Source organism: Marmota monax, unplaced genomic scaffold (assembly GCF_021218885.2).
Source record: "Marmota monax isolate L192 unplaced genomic scaffold, Marmota_monax_Labrador192_F-V1.1 WCK01_AAM20220418_F8-fsc00038, whole genome shotgun sequence".
NCBI classification, from domain to species: Eukaryota; Metazoa; Chordata; class Mammalia; order Rodentia; family Sciuridae; genus Marmota; species Marmota monax.
Window position 1 is genome coordinate 12708375 of NW_026692498.1, and position 16842 is coordinate 12725216.

The 16842-nt window shown below is 40.4% G+C and overlaps 2 protein-coding genes across 2 annotated transcripts; both read right to left on the minus strand.

Moving 5' to 3' along the window:
* Window positions 1–6060: 6060 nt before the first annotated feature.
* Window positions 6061–6996, minus strand: LOC124092844 (olfactory receptor 4D11). Its single transcript, XM_046444652.1, has one exon. The coding sequence runs from the start codon at window positions 6994–6996 to the stop codon at window positions 6061–6063; it is 936 nt and encodes a 311-aa protein (XP_046300608.1).
* Window positions 6997–14286: 7290 nt separating this feature from the next.
* LOC124092843 (olfactory receptor 4D10-like) lies at window positions 14287–15222 on the minus strand. The gene has a single exon (XM_046444651.1). The coding sequence runs from the start codon at window positions 15220–15222 to the stop codon at window positions 14287–14289; it is 936 nt and encodes a 311-aa protein (XP_046300607.1).
* Window positions 15223–16842: the final 1620 nt, after the last annotated feature.

A 16842-nucleotide genomic window follows, 5' to 3' on the forward strand; every position in this document is an offset into this window, starting at 1 on the left:
CCCTTTTCATTAAGGACAGCAGCTCACTCTAGAATCTTTCTTTCCGTTTGCAAATCTGCTCAGAAGGCACAGTAGCAAGTCCAAGAGCTTCCTGTATTGCATGCCTTCTCCCTCTCTCCAGCTCTTCTTTTACCTATTATCTTTTCTTCTCCCCCTCTTTCTCTATTCATCATTTCCATGACACTAAACTGTTTTTTTTTCCAAAGAAAGGGAACTCAAATAGAGGTCCTTCCTTAAGAACTTAAGACAGTAAGAATGTTGCAGCTTGTGGAACTGGCAGAAAACAAGGTGGGGCTGTACAAATGATGGTGATATAGACAAAGACAGTTCTCTTATTTGAGTCTATGCTATTTGTAAACCCCATGTTATCCAGAAACTCTGCTGAGCAATATCATGGCCCTCATATGCATTTTGGACACATACATGTAGATCATTGGGAACGTTTATGCCTTTAGGTATTACCACCTCCTATCTGGTGTGACCATGGAGAATTTATTCCATGAGCTTGTACCAAACTCATGAGTTCACAAGACATAGCTTAGAGTCCTCTTGAACATTCAGTATTATAATTTATCTGCAACATAATAATAAAAGACCTTCCTCATACACAGTGTGCTTCTAAGGAGGAGGTGAGTCACCCATGCCCCAGGTGAGTGAGTCTTTCCTTACATAGGCCAGGTCCATCTACAGGGGCTTATCTTGCTATTGACCCTGTGGTTCCCAGCACTTCGGGGTAAGGAGAAAGTTCCATCTTTTTTCTTGAAATAATTTTCTGCTTTGCTCAGGGACTTGGACTAAGACATGTATCAAAAGAAAATCAGAGTTTTTGTACTCATACATCTACTTATAAATGTGACTTAAAAAATTTATTTTTGGGGGCTGTGGCTTAGCAGTAGCCTACTTGCCTAGCATGTGTGAGGCACTGGGTTTGATGCTCAGCACCACATACAAAAAAAATTTAATAAAATAAAGATCTATCAACAACTAGAAAATAAAAATTAAAAAATTATTTTTGTATGCAGTTATAAGTGTAGATATTTATATTATAAACTTTTACAGAAAGAAAATACAAAATTATCCTCAATAAGAAATGCTGTCATTTGGAGACTAAGTTCTAGGAGGTTCATGCAATTTTCAAACATCATAGACCTGTAGGCAGAAAAAAGGAATTCAACTTTGCAAAATTTTTGCTTGCTTTTAGCAAACACTTATGGAGTGATTGTTGTGTGATAAGCCCATTGAATCATTTTTTTTGTCATTCTAAATCTATAATGTCTATATGAAATAGATATTATTATCCAGGTATTATAGATGGGGAAACTGAGGCACAGAAAGAGGAAAAAGTAACTTAATCAAGGTCTCACAGTTGGTAGAATTTTATTTCAAGCCAATATTTGTCTTATTTCAAAGACTAATGTTCTTCTGCAAGTATCCTTCTTTTCAGTGGTGATGAATCATTCCCAGAAAATGCTGTAAAAAAAGAGGCTCAGGAAAATCCTTTGCAAATCAAATTAAAGTAATATTTTGTGTGAGATGGTGGTGTTAGAAGGTGGCAGATGGTGTGTGAGAGGAATGGCTGACAGTGACTTAGCCTGAGAGGATGTCAGAGTGACTTTATATGCTGAAGTGCTTGAATAAAAGCAGACTCTGAAAAATCAGACTTTGCAGTTTGCAGAGACCTTTATAAATAACCTGCAGCAAATACATAATATTCCAAAGGAAAGGCACAGAGATGAACTCTGAGTAATATCAACTCACATGTGGATTCCCTTGCAAATAATGGATTTGGTGGGTTCCTTTGAATGGTGTCTTTTTGCAGAGGATTCTTTGAAAGTATAAAACACAATGTTTTAATGTTTGCATTAAAACACAAGCACAGTAGAAAGAGGGTCAAGGCAATGGATTAAAAAATACAATTTTAAGTGTCTTGCAAGGTCAAAATAAAGATCATGAGAATTTCTTAAAAATCACCACATAGGAGACCACACTTTGAAAACAAGCTTATTTTGGACAGAATCTGAAGACTAAGTGTTCCCCCTCAGCCCCAGGATTCCACAGAGCAAGCCTGTATCATTGTCTAGGGTGCCCCTAGATAATTAAGGCTTTCACTTTTTCAAATTTGAAAGTCCCCTACTCTTGATGGAATCCCTAAAAGTTTTAAAATCATTATTCATATTCAGTGGGCATGTGAAGGCACAGATAAACTTGTCATTAAAACATCTTCTCAAAGCCCCAAACTTCCTTTCCCAGGCAAAAAGCCCAGGTGGTCATACTGTATAGACTGAGCTCAGGAACCACCATCCTAAATTCTGTTTTACCAAAGAATCACCCTCCCGACAGAGCTGAGCACTTTCTCAGTTACCCTCAAAATACTTCAAACCTTAATATCCTGCCCAGTAAGACCACTGACCTGCTCGCTGTTTTGCAAGCTACACTTTTCTTCTTCCCACTACTGAAAAACAACTGCTTTTCTTTGCTTCCTTAAAAGCCTTGGTTTTGACAGGAGTATTCTACACACGCGTGCATTGCTGAAAAAAACCAACACTAACAATTTCTCAGTTTCAGAACTTCAAACACACCAACACTAGCTGTTGGCTTAATCTCCAAGTGGGAAATCGATTGGCTTATAATGCTTGCACTGCATCTTAGAAGTGCGTACCAGGGGAATTCTGGGTTTAATGTAAAGCCTACCTCAAGGCCAGTGGTTTTGTTATCTTCTTCCTTCAGATGGGAAAAAGCAACCGCAGGGAATCACTGTTCTCACTCTTCTGTTCTGCTTTACAGTGCCTCGGACACTGTATTAGTCCCTTAGCCACAGCCCGATATAGGAATTAGCAAAGGGAATACGGTTGGGGATGAATGTGGAGGCTGAGTGGCCAATATGGTGGAGTTCCTGGGGGAGTCATTAAAATGTCACCAAGGTCTCTCTTTCCCTCTCATCTTTCTCTCTCTCTTCCTCTCCCTCCCCTGCTCCCCCTCACTCACCTCCTCTCTGTCCCTTCTCTCCTATCCATGCAAGAGGGACATGAATACATGCACATTCAGGGCACATCCTTTCCCCTAGAGGAAGCACAAAGTGCATTTCTTCTTTGACTCAGGAAGAAAGTGTTGTATTAAATGACACCGAGGACTGTGCTGTCTTCCCCTTTACCAAAGTCACTTTAAAGGCCTGAAATCAGTTGGGAAATAAAGCCTGAATAAAAGGGTAGTCGTGGAAAAATGAAAGCTCTGTGGTTACTGTTAGGGCAGCTCTCAGAGGCTGGACTAAGTTTCGTTTTAAAGCAACATTTACACTGCTCTTATGCAATTATTTTCATTTACATCTCTGATAACTACAATTTATTCAGAATCTAGGGAGGGAGCATGGTGATAACTCTCGATATTCATCAATTCCTGACTTCATAAATAACTTGTTATTTTTTCATGAGTATTCAGAGATATTTATCATTAAAACAATTGACTCAGGGACATATATATGTACAAAGGATTGTTTGAAAGTCATGTGCGCATAGATTCACTTGAGTATTCTATGGTGCTTAGCAGCGGAGCTTAAAGAATAACCCAAACATACCTGATTTCATTATGCATACATGTATACAAACACCCATGTTGTACACTATTAATATGTATGATTTTTATTTATCAATTACACCTTAATAGAGCTGGTTAAAAAAAAAAAAGAAAAAAACAACCCTGGGCAGAGCGCTCACCTAGCACCTGAGAGGCCCTGAGTTCGATCCTCAGCACCACATAAAAATAAAACAAATAAAGATATTGTGTCCAACTATAACTAAAAAGTAAATATTAAAAAAAAACAAATCCTGTGGCTCAAGTGGTAGCTCACTCACCTGGCATGCGTGCGGCCCAGGTTCGATCCTCAGCACCACATACCAACAAAGATGTTGTGTCCGCCAATAACTAAAAAATAAATAATAAAAATTCTCTCTCTCTCTAAAAAAAAAACATAAAACAAAAAACACCTGATTTAAATTGGAGAAAATGCAGCCTAACTAGTGATTTTATGTTATCCAGAAAATGCTTGTGTGATCAGATGCAATTGCTTTCCCCTTCATGTGTGTGTTTGGACATGGTTTGAGGAGGTCATCAGGGACAATGACATGACAAGAGTTCCAGAGTACTTTTCCCTCCTAGAATTACACTTTGGAGATACAGTGACTCAGACTTTATACATCTTTGGTGTCATCACATTCTATCACAGAGATCAAAAACACGATTGGAGTGAATCACAAGAGATTGGAAAGAAAGAACACATTTGCATGAAATGGGCTATTAAGTGATTCTTGGTGCTCATTTCTTATAGGCAGTTTCATAAAGAAAAACCTAGAGTCTTGAAACCAGAGCTACTAGGGTCAGGGCACCATGAATCTATGAATAATGAGGTGGCAAATGTGAATCATTCTTAGAATTTCTATGTGGGGGAGGTAAGTTGATATTGTAAAAATTAGAGTGGATCAGGGGGCAGGAAGTGGCAAACATTTGCGATAGTTGTTTGGAGGCATCGTGAATGCTTCTGGGGCCAGGCCAGGGCCAACGAGGGACACAAATGAAGTTGTCCTCCACATGCTATGATTTGCTTTCTTTTCTCCATCCTACTGGTCCTGTCTTCTGGATTTATATTTGATCCATTGTCTCCTTTTCATCTGAAACTGACCTGTGCTGTATCTCTCAGCTTGTATCAGCTTCAGGGTGGCTCTGAACCTTAATAAAATAACAAGGAAACCGATTGTCATGCTTTAATGCTAGGAAGCAAGCATTTTTAAAAAAATGTTTTAAGTTTTAGATGGACAAAATACCTGTATTTTATTTATTTATTTATTTTTATGTGGTGCTGAGGATCGAACCTAGTGCCTCACACACACTAGGCAAGCGCTCTACCACTGAGCCACAACCCCAGCCCAGAAAGCAAGAAATTTTAAGATGATAGATGTTTTGAATTCATTGTACATGCCCGTGTTTTCTACTCCCTCACTTTTTAAAAAGTAATGAGTGCGGGCCAGATAGGAGAAGATTAACAGGACAAGAGGGGACAGAAATCTTGTTAGGCAAAGCAGAAGGGCGATATTAACAGTGACATTTGCCTTTCACTTAGCATTTACTATCTTCCAGATAGCTCATGTTTTATACACACTACGTCATTTTAACTTAACCACTCCATGAGATGGATAGTTTATTTGCTCTAGATCACCAGCTGATGGGAGGCGGACAGAGATTTGCATCCAGATCTGAAGGTGAAGCTTTCAGCTGCCAGACTTTGCCACTTTCAGTAGCAAATAACACTCGCCTATAAAGGGACACCAACAGTTTGAAAAATAGACTGGTCAGAGTATTATCTTCTACTTTTTCTCCAGTGGGAGGAAATATGAATGGTGAAGCTGAACCCTAATAAGGCTGCAAATCAGTCCTTGGATAGTAGAGATGGACTGCATCATGGGTGGGATCTTTGAGGTTTTTGCCTTTGTTTAATCTCATCTCAAGAATGTGGATCTGGCACGTCTCTTCTGTGTTGAAACAAATCTCTTTATGCCATTCTGATAAATCTTCCCAAGCTGCTTCATTCTTGATGGGAATCCAGGAAGGCAACCATTATGTTCTGAGGAGTTTAACTCAGCAGAGGAAAATTTCTCAATCTATGATAGGCCATCCATACCCACAGAGGTGCTGATCAAAAGTCCTGCTAGAACATGGTTACAGCTTAGTATAGACAGATCCAATAGTGTAAGAAATGACATTCGTGTGGTATGAGACAATGACGTTTCTAGAATTAGTTTGATTGAAAATCTTGAACAAATCACCTTTTCTTTCTGGGATTTTATTACTTTATATTCTGAAAAAGGAGTTGAACTAGATCATGCAGTCATTTTGATTGACATATTTTTACTTTGATTTTGATTGGAAATATATACATCAGCTCAATCCTATCATGGTAGTTACTTCATGTGAAACAGAAGCTTAGGTTTAGTTGGCCATGCGTTTGGGTACACAAATCCATGGGAAACACAGGAAAGGACTCCTTGGTGATAAAGCGTTGGGATTCTTTTTCTACTCTCTTTCAAAAGGCAGGAGTCTTCTCTTCAGCCTCCCCATGGCTGACTTCATTTCCTGATTCCTCAGAGTGTAGATCAAGGGGTTCAGCAGAGGGGAGATGACAGTGAAGGTGACAGAGATGGCCTTATCTGTTGGGAGGGCAGTGAAGGGCCTGGCATAGACATAGATGCAGGGCACAAAGTGCAGGGTCACCACAGTGATGTGGGAGGTGCAGGTGGAGATGGCTTTCCTCCTGCCCTCCCCTACCTGGGACCTCAGCATCATCAGGATGACTGTGTAGGACACAAGCAGGAAGATAAACCACAGGGTAGTGACCAGGCCATTGTTGGAAATCATCAGGAGCTCTAGAGTGAAGGTATCAGTACAGGCGAGTTTGAGGACCTGGGGGACGTCACAGTAGAAGGTGTCAAGAACATTGGATCCACAGAAGGGCAGCGGAAGCAAAAGGGAGATCTGCACAATGGAGTGGATGAAGCCTCCCACCCAGGAGGCCACGATGAGGGCAGTGCATCTCCCCCTACTCATAATGGTCACATAATGCAGGGGCTTGGAGATGGCCATGTAGCGATCAAAAGCCATGACAGAGAGGGAGAAAATGTCTGCCCCACCAAGGAGGTGGAAGAAGAACATCTGTGTCATGCAGCCTACGTAGGAAATGGTCTTCTTCTTTGACAGAAGGTCCACCAAGACCTTAGGAGCCGTGATGGAGGAGAAGCAGATGTCAAGGATGGCTAGGTTGCGGAGCAGCAAGTACATGGGGGTGTGAAGGCGGGACTCACAGGTCACAGTGACCAGGATAAGGAGGTTTCCCAGCACAGTCGTCATGTATACAAAACACAGAATGATAAATAAGACCACACTCAGGTCTTGGGACTGAGTAAGTCCCAGAAATATAAATTCTTTTACTGTGGTGTCATTTCCTAACTCCATTGAATTGTGTTTCCTCTTCTTTGTACATCTTGGAAAAAATTGAGAGTGTTATTTCAGAAGGTGTTTATTCTCCCTTAGTCTAAATGCAGGTTTATAGGGTCAGGAATTAAGTCTGAAAACTCAGGAGGCATTGTTGCCGCATGGATTGCTATCTCAGGGTAACTGCGGATGTTTCCAAATGACATGACATCTTATTACACAAGCATGAATTTGATTACTTTTTCTCCTGTAAATGGCATTTATTGTAGAAAATGTTTCAGAGATCATGTTCTAAGTATATAAGTTCTAAGTAGCCAAGATAATCAAAGGTGGATGCTAGATATTGATAAATGGACTATTTGTGGCATGGGAATTAGAAAGTGGAGTTATTATTATTTTTTTAATGTGGTATAATTAAAACACTTTGGGTTTCACAGGAATTTCCCCCCCTCAGACTGGATAACCCATTTAAGTAGTTCTAAGAACCCCTATCTGCAAAATGATGATCTTTGGATTAAATTCTGCAGAAGCATTTCCTCCTTTTTAATTGCAAGTTTCATTCCATGAAAAATTAGAAAGTTTTAAAAGACATAAAATTTCTTCTATTACTCATTTTTCCTTAAGGGGAACTCATTGTTTCTGCCTTTCCTTTAAATACCAACACTCCTACAAAGTGAAAAATCTTCAGCTCCCGAAATGAAAGTTTTAATCAAAACTTCCTTTCTGTTCATTGTTCAAATTTCTTAAAGATTAATTCTTTTATTGAGCGACCATTGAATTACAATAGACTGCACATATTTGAAATGTATGCTTTGATAAAGAATGACCTAGGTTAATAGCTATGGCACTATCACTATGGTTAAGAAAGGGAAAAAAAATGAACATTTATGTATAGGTTGTTGTGTGGACATATGGCTCCATTTTTCTTGGGCAAATAACTAAGGGGTGGAATAGCTGTAGATTTTAACATTCATTAATAAGGAAGTAAGCATTAGGCTGGGGAAGTGGCTCAGTGGTAGAGAGCTTGCCTAGCATGTGTGAGGCCCTGAGTTCCATCCCCAGCATTGGGCCAGGGAGCAAGTACAATTTTTAAAAAGGTTAAATGGTTTGAACAGATGCTTCAACAAGAAGGTACAGTCATAGAAAATTAGTACATTAAAAGATGTTCAACATGGTTTATTACTGGGGAAGTATAAATTAAAACCACATTGTAAATTGAAAATGGTATTCACCTATTAGAGCGACTAATATTAAAATGGATCTATCCAGAGTGGGTAAAGTTGTAGAGAAACTAGAATACTGGTGAGGATGTAAAATGGTAAAACCACCTTAAAAAACCGTCTGGTGGTTTCTTAAAATGTTAAACATATACTTACCATAGAATTGTGTTGCTTTGGGGTTCTTTTCTTGTTTTTTCATGAACCCTTGAAATGGTCCTTAATTTCTTCCCAGTTTATCTCCCTTTTTGTCCCATAATCAGAAACAAACAAAAAGAGTGAAAGTCACTTTCTTCCCATTTTTTGTATGTCTTTGTTAGTCCAAATGAAGACATTTCTTTTGACACAGTTTACTTTCCATTCAAAATGTTTTTCCTCAATATGCAACTTTGTCCAAGATCTATTTAATTACAAAGACTTAAAACCAGCTGCCGAGAGGTGTGGTTTAGAGGTGGCTGCTTGGTGAACTCTGGCACCACATGCCCATCTGTCCAAAGCCCATCTGGGCACTGGCTGGTTATGCTGTTCCACTGAGACACTTACCCCATGGACCTCAGTCTATGCACAGGTCATTTGGAGGCAGCAGCATCTTCTTCATATGATTTTTGTGGAAACTAAACGAATTAATCTACATTAAGCATTAGTACTTAGAATACTGCCTAATTCATAAGTGTGATTATATGTGTGTAAGCATGAAGAAAAACTCTGGGTTAACAACTTACATACACACATTGCTTCTTCAGAGACTCAAACATCATCAGATTATACTGTTTTACAGAAAGTAGGAGGTTTTTTCTTTCAGTGGCAATAAAAGCAGGGCAGAAGTTAGTGACCATGTATGGGGTGAGAAGACCACTTGCCTGGTGTGGCTTCCATGTGGCATCATGAAGTGGTGCAGTGCAAGGGCTGGGTAGCAAGAGCCATCTGGGTTCAAGTCCTGGCTTTGCATATGTGGGATCTGGGCAAGTGTGTGCCCTCACTGAATCTGTGCTTCCTCTGTGGAATGGAGATAATAATAGCACCCACTCCACGGGGAGGTTGTGAGGAGTTGGTGAATTGCATATGTAAAGGTTTCCATGTGCAGGCTGGATATTCCTTATGCCTAGAACTGTGCTGGGTAACTTTAATGGTGGGAGCTCATGGGTAGATGGGGCATATTGAGCCAAATGGTATCTGAATGCTTCTGCAGAATTTAATCCAAAGAGCATCCTTTTGAAGATAAGGGTCCTTAGAACTACTTAAATGGGTTATCCAGTCTGGGGGGAAAATTCCTTTGAAACACAAAGTGTTTTAGTCATGCCACACTAAAAAAATCAATCCAGAGTAGCTTAAAGAGAGCAAATGGTCACCAGAAAGCACCAACTCAGTCTAGTTGTTGGAGATGCTCAGGGGAACCACCTTGGTTATAACAGTCTTCCACCAAGACTCCAGTTGTACAGCAAACTTGGTCTACACAGAAGGGTAGAAAATCAAGGAATAGATTCTATGTTTAAAAACTACCTTTGGTAATTCAAAGACAAGCTCCTTCAGCTTCTCCATCCTTCTGCTTTTAAAAATCCATCTAACTATTTAGCAAATACTGATAGAGCATGGTCGAGTTCCAGGTTATTTGAGAGAAAGGAATACAATCCAAACAGTGGGAAAGCATCACTATCTATAGTTATAGGGGAGTGACAGGGGCTGTCTCAGGACAGATGAAAAGCTGAGTGTGAGAAAAGGATTTCTCACCATGAGGCTCAGAAAATTGCACAGAGGAGGTGACACTTACATTTTGGGCATTTGGGGATGGGAAGAAAGTGCTGGACTTGGGGGACCACTGGAAGTTGCTTATGAACAGGATGCTCGATGAGAAAGCTAATTTCTTGAGTTTCATGTGAACTTCATGTAGGTGTTAATTGTATGTTGTTCTACTTTCCTGAGAATTTGAAATACTTCATTTTTCTCTCTAGGTTAAATTTGGGATAAGAATCATCTCTGTAGATTTCCTAGTCTGAGGAGATCCATCCGGATAGAGGGAAGAAATGCATGACAACAATCTCTTTTCTGTACAATTCAAGAAACCCCGGAGAACAAAAGCTGCTTTCCCCCCAATTCCAGTCTGATCTCATTTCACAATGATTATCATTCTTAATATTCTTAACCTTTATTAATCTTAATGATTACACCTGGATTTCTTTTTTAAAAAATGTGTTTTCAGTTGTAGATAGACACAATACCTTTATTTTATTTATTTGTATTTATGTGGTGCTGAGGATCGAATCCAGTGCCTCACATGGGCTAGGTGAACCGCTCCACCAACTGAGCTACAACCCCAGCCCCTACCCCTGGATTTCAATAGTTCTTACTATTGTTTGCTCATCTGGTGACCAGGCACCACAGGCACATACAATCTTGTGGCACTGTCTCTTACCTATGATCTCCAGCCTTCTTTCAAGAGCTCCGACATCTTAACTAAAGTTCACTTCAAACTTGGGAAGCATTTGGTTTCAGAACGTTCTGTTAAACACCCCTCTGGAAGCCACTGATTTTAGTGGCTTCTTTTTTGCATCGATGTGACAAAGGGCAGACTCAGGGAATAGTATTGGTTCTTCAACACCGGTACCCAGTGCTCTGTCATATTTACCAATTTCTTAACCCCAGAACAAATGTGAGAATTGTCAGAGGGATTTTGGTGGATATTCTGTGCAAGAATTCTGGTTATGGTGAAGTTGTTTCAGTGGGAGTAATTAAGAAGTTACTTAGGCACGTATGCTTAGGGATATACACTCTGTCTAGACTCTACACTTTTGTGGAGGCAGCCTAAAGAGAGAATCCCCTCAGGCTCTGGCTTCAACAGGGGGAGAGGTTACCTTAAAATATGTCAACTTGTATTTCTTACAAAACCCAAATTGCACTGTTCTTGATCATCAGAGGGGCTCTTTGCCCTTGAATCCATGAAGTTGACATAGACTTATAACTGGCAGGGCATTGGTTCCTGTTCTATTTCTGTATCTGAAAATTCATACAAAGAATACTGGATTTTCAGGGGCAGGAAGATTGGGGTAAGTCCCATCCCACCCCACTTTGTTTACAAGGTGTTCCCCCTTTGGGGAAGAGGGTGAAGCAGGCACAGGAAAGAGCACTATTGCTAGCTGTTTACATTAAGAAAAAGTGAGCAAAAAGATGTCCACACGGTGAGAAATGTGCTTCCATTCAATAGCTAGCTATGTTGTTTGACCATTTCTACTCTCTACAATTTTAAGGCCTTCAAAACTGAATATTGTCAAGAGTTGCTCCCTCTGCCTATCTGGAATGCTTCTGTAGCAAAGGGCAACCTGCCGACTTCTTCCTCCTTAGGCCCTAGACAGCCTCCAGGCAGAAGGGATTCTACGGGCAGAAGTCTCCCTAATGTCACCTAAAGTCCAAACCCAACTCCTTCTCTCTAGTTGCAACAGAATTAAGTTTAGTATATCCAGCTCTTTCCCAGTGAAGATCAACAAACTGAATGCTTACAGTGCTATTTCTGAGTTACTCTTTGGATTCAAGACCTCCCCAGTTGCAATTTGCAGGGATTTACTTTACATCTGCATGATTCAGTCAAGGTGTCCCTTCAAAATGACAAACCCCAGCATCCAGCCTGAATAAGTTAATAACAAAATGCAGGAAGCAGAAATTTCTCAGTTTCCCCAAATGGCACTTTGGTAGGATATTACTTCGTAGTATTAGCCAACAGTCTCCACCACCTCCCTCTTCTCATTCCCAAAGGCTTTAGGGGAAGAAAAACATTTTGAATTGAGGAAAAAAATGTTTTGGAAAATCATTTTTTAAAATTTTAATTGGTTCTTTTTAGTTATACATGATAATAAAATTTATTTTGACATAATTATAAAAGCATGGAATATAATTTGTTCTAATTTAGTCCCCGGTACTTTCCTTTTGAGCATCATCTTTAAAGAAAAATGAGAGAAGAAGTATTTAATATTATTAAGTATTCTTATGTGCTAGGTATTTCTTTTTTAATACCAGGGATTGAGCCCAGGGACACTCAATCACAGAGCCACATCTCTAGCCCACACTTTTAAATATTCATTTAGAGACAGGGTCTCGCTGAGTTGTTTAGTGCCTCACTTTTGCTGAGACTGGCTTTGAACTCATAATCTTCCTGCCTCGGCCTCCCAAACTGCTGGGATTTTATAGGCATGTGCCACCATTCCAGGCTGCTAGGTACATTTAACAAAATAAAATTTTAACTTTAGGACAGATTTACAGCAAAACTGCAAGAATATTATTAAGTTTCCATATACCTGACACACAGTTTCCCTGTGAACAGTATTACAGTAATTTTGTCACAACTAAAAAAACTACATGTTGATAAATTATTACTAAATAAAGTCTATGTTTTATTTAGATTTCCTTACTCTTGAACTTAATATCCTATTTTTTTTTTTGTTAAAGGATCCCATCTAGGATAACACGTTGCATTTCTTTGCCCTGTCTCCTTAAGCTCCTCTATATGAAAAATTTCTCAGATTTTCCTTGTTTTTGATGGCCTTGACAGTATTAAGGAGTTATGTATTTTAGAGAAGGTCCCTCAATTTTGCTTGGTCTAGTGATTTTCCCTTGGGTAGACAGAGGTCATAGGTTTTTGGGAGAAAAGGTACAGAGCTAAAGTGCCCCTTCATTCCAGCATGTCAAAGGGCACATGCTGTTAAAATGATTTGTCACCAATGTGTTGAATACCTGGACAAAGTAGTTTTTTTTCAGGTTTCTCCAGATTTTTTTGTTCTGCTTCCACATTGTGCTCTTGGGAGGACATCACTATTTAGGACTCCCATGCAAGGAGTTGGGGGTTAGGCTACACCTCTTTTTGTTTGCCTTCAGAAGTTTTATTTTTTATTATTTATATTTTTCTTTAGTTGTAGATGGACACATGACTTTATTGTATTTATTTATTTTTATGTGGTGCTAAGGATCAAACCCAGTGCCTCACACATGCTAGGTAAGCGCTCTACCACTGAGCCACAACCCCATCCCTCAGAAGTCTTATTTAAAAGGTTCCCCAAATCACCTTCACTAAAGAACCCAAACTGGGCAGTCTCCATTCCATGTGAGCAAGAATTCCTGAGCCCCAACTGAAAAATACAAGTGGGTCCTCAGACATGGATATGGAAATACATCAAGACCTGCTGACCCCTAAGCCAGGCAGAACAATTCTCCAAGTATTCCAGGGATCTCAGGGCAGCCTACATCTCTTTGAGGGTGGAGAATCCACATAAGTTATTTGGAATTCTACACCATGTGATACTTGTTCATTACCCTCCATCTATTTTTTTAAAATATTTTTTTAGTTGTAGATGGACACAATATCTTTATTTTATTTACTTATTTCTTTAATATGGTGCTGAGGAACGAACCCAGTGCCTCACGCATGTGAGGCAAGTGCTCAACCACTGAGCTACAGCCTCAGCCGCTCCACTGATTTATTTATTCAATCATTTATTTACATCAGCATGAACTCATGGGTATTTATTTTATGCTTTGGTTAATAATCCAACACTACGTCTTGTACTTTGAAGCATGGGTTATTTCACCTCTGGCCCCTGGGAGCTCCTGTACTTCTGACAAGTGCTGGCAGGCCCTGTTGTAACTCAGGCAGTGCCAACTACAAGGCACCTGCTCTCAACCAGTGGAGTGTGGACTTGAGATTAAAAAGTCTTTTAGGGTGGGCATCATTAGCTTATTCATATTACAGAAGTAGCAGAGGAACTTAACTTGGATGTGATGACCTAATTATTCCACCTTGCAGAACCCCAAGGCCTGAGCTCCCTTCTGGCTGACGGTGCAGAGATATGGTGGGAAGACCTGAGTGATTTTAATTCTGATTCCTTTATTTCTTCTGAGGCTGTGTAGCAAAAGCAACATACATCTCTCTGCTAAAACTTTTATTTTTCTTTTCGGAGACACAAAGCACATCTGTTTACTTTGGGGGCATGCTGATCAGAATCTTTGAAAGTCATGCTTATTTTAGTAGAAACAGAAAAAATTAGTTAGAAATCAGGTAGCAAAGAGAGTCTACCTGATGTTCAACATTCTCAAAGGTGGGGACAGGAGGGAACTACTGGTCCATTCTGTCAGAAGGTCCAAGTCTTTTCCTGAGTCTCCCCATGGCTGACTTCATCTCATGGTTCCTCAGAGTGTAGATCAAGGGGTTCAGCAGAGGGGAGATGACAGTGAAGGTGACAGAGATGGCCTTATCTGTTGGGAGGGCAGTGAAGGGCCGGGCATAGACATAGATGCAGGGCACAAAGTGCAGGGTCACCACAGTGATGTGGGAGGTGCAGGTGGAGATGGCTTTCCTCCTGCCCTCTCCTGCTTGAGACCTTATTAATAATAATATGACCAAATAGGACACCAGGAGCAGGAAAAACCACAGTGTGGTGAGCATCCCATTGTTGGAAATCATCAGCAGTTCAAGTACAAAAATGTCAGTACAGGCGAGTTTGAGGACCTGGGGGACATCACAGTAGAAAGTGTCAAGGACATTGGGTCCACAGAAGGGCAGTGGGAGCAAGAGGGAGATCTGCACAATGGAGTGGACGAAGCCCCCCAGCCAGGAGCCCACTATTAACCCAATGCAACTGTTTCTGTTCATGATGGTCACGTAGTGCAGGGGCTTGGAGATGGCCACATATCGATCTAGAGCCATCACTGACAGAGAAATTACATCCACCCCCCCAATAAGGTGGAAGAAGAACATCTGAGTGAGGCAGCCATTGAAGGAGATGGTCTTCTTGTCAGAGAGAAGGTCCACCAGCACCTTGGGAGCTGTGATGGAGGAAAAGCAGATGTCGGCAATCGACAAATTACGGAGCAAAAAATACATGGGGGTGTGTAGGCGTGACTCCCAGGTCACAGTGACCATGATGAGAAGGTTTCCCAGCAGAGTCGTCAGGTACACCAGAAGTAGAAAAAGGAACAAGGCAAAGCTCACATCTTGATTCTGGGTGAGGCCAAGGAAAACAAATTCTTTTACCCTGGTGCAGTTCTCCATCTAGATGCGGTCATCCTCTTTTTGCTCTTTTGTTCCAAGGTGTGTCGAATGAAAGAAAGGACAATTTATTTTGTTGTCTGTCCAAGGTCCTAGTGTGCAACCAGAAGCTTCCCTGCATGGCTGCAGTGTTTGCAATTTGTTAAGCTGTCCACATTTTAAAAATGGCAATCAGGTTTTGTGATCGAATCACATTTTACACACAATACCATTCATTTCTTTTCCTATAGAACTATTTTGGGTAAGAAAGTCCATTAAGGAGTGACATTTACATAGCACATTTAAGGAGATAAAGCCACCAAAGTTGAACCTGATGCTTTGGTACCAACCTCCAATATCATAAAAACTTTTCTGCGTCTATTCTGCTTTAATAAAATTGTTTCAATTCTTGTCCATTGTGCTTCTTTGAAGGGAGGTAGTGAAAGTTTCTGGCTTCCTTAAAGGCAAGATATAAAAGGACCATCTGCACTGCTCCTAATTTGTGATTATTATCTGTTATTTCTCCACACTACCAGAACCTGTGGGTATTTTGGAAATCTGAAAGATGCTTTTGTAAGTTCATTAAGACTGAATGAAGGCTTGGTTCTGCCGAGAGAGGCTGTGGCACATTGTGCAGAGAGCTCTGGACTGGGAGACTGCAGATACGGGTTGCATCTTGTCCACACTCTGGATCTGACAATTGAATGATGGGGGCTGTGACCCTCAACTCTGAACGGCGTGGACACTCTCAGTTGGAGCCCACAGAGAGCAAGAGGAATCTGAACTGAGGGGGAGATTCACTTGACAGGCTACAAATTGAAGAAAGTTCTGATGCAGGAGCTCAATTTTAGGCTCTGCCAAAAGGAGGAAGCAAATTGGAAACCTACTTCTCTCCCTGTTCTGCTCCTCCTTCTCTGTCTCGTAGATATCAGTAGATCCATTTGTAAGTGGTTGAGAAAAACCATCTGGAGAGTCAGTCAGGATGCCCTCTGCAAGCTTCCCATCTCAAGACATAAAGTGTCTTGTGAATAGTTCTCTCTTATGAAGAAGTGGCTTTTATTTCATTCCTACAGAAAAAGACACAATGTTCAAAAAAAGGTGAGCTCATTTCCCCAAACTGACAACACCAGTAAGTTGTTGAACGGATGTGATTCTGTTTAGTTCCCAAACCTGCATTCCATTTGTTAGTGAGAACATGCAATAGTTGTTTAAGCATTGAATTCATTAGAATTATTTCCCCACCTCAATTTTAGGGCAAAGGTGAGAGAAAAACAGTCCCAGATGAGCTGTATGTTTAAAAAGGTCATAAAGTTTCCAGATAAATCAGGACCTAGCATAAGTTCAACCTAACCTCCCAGGCATCTGCAGCACCCTCGATAACATGGTGCAGCAGAAATTGATGTTAGAAAAATGGAACCCGAGGGCTGGGGCTGTAGCTCAGTGGTAGAGCACTTGCCTTGCATGCGTAAGGCACTGGGTTCAATCCTCAGCACCACATAAAACAAATAAATAAATAAAGGTATTGTGTTCATCTACAATTAAAAAAAAAGACTATTAAAAAAAGTGGAACCCGATTCTGTAAAGTTAGATTCAACTGCATTCCTGACAATGCCTTTATTTATCACTGAGACTGCATCTAGCCAA

Excerpts from the sequence above, each read along its gene's own strand:
- LOC124092844 (XM_046444652.1), bottom strand. The coding sequence starts at position 6,996 with ATGGAGTTAGGAAATGACACCACAGTAAAAGAATTTATATTTCTGGGA.
- LOC124092843 (XM_046444651.1), bottom strand. The coding sequence starts at position 15,222 with ATGGAGAACTGCACCAGGGTAAAAGAATTTGTTTTCCTTGGCCTCACC.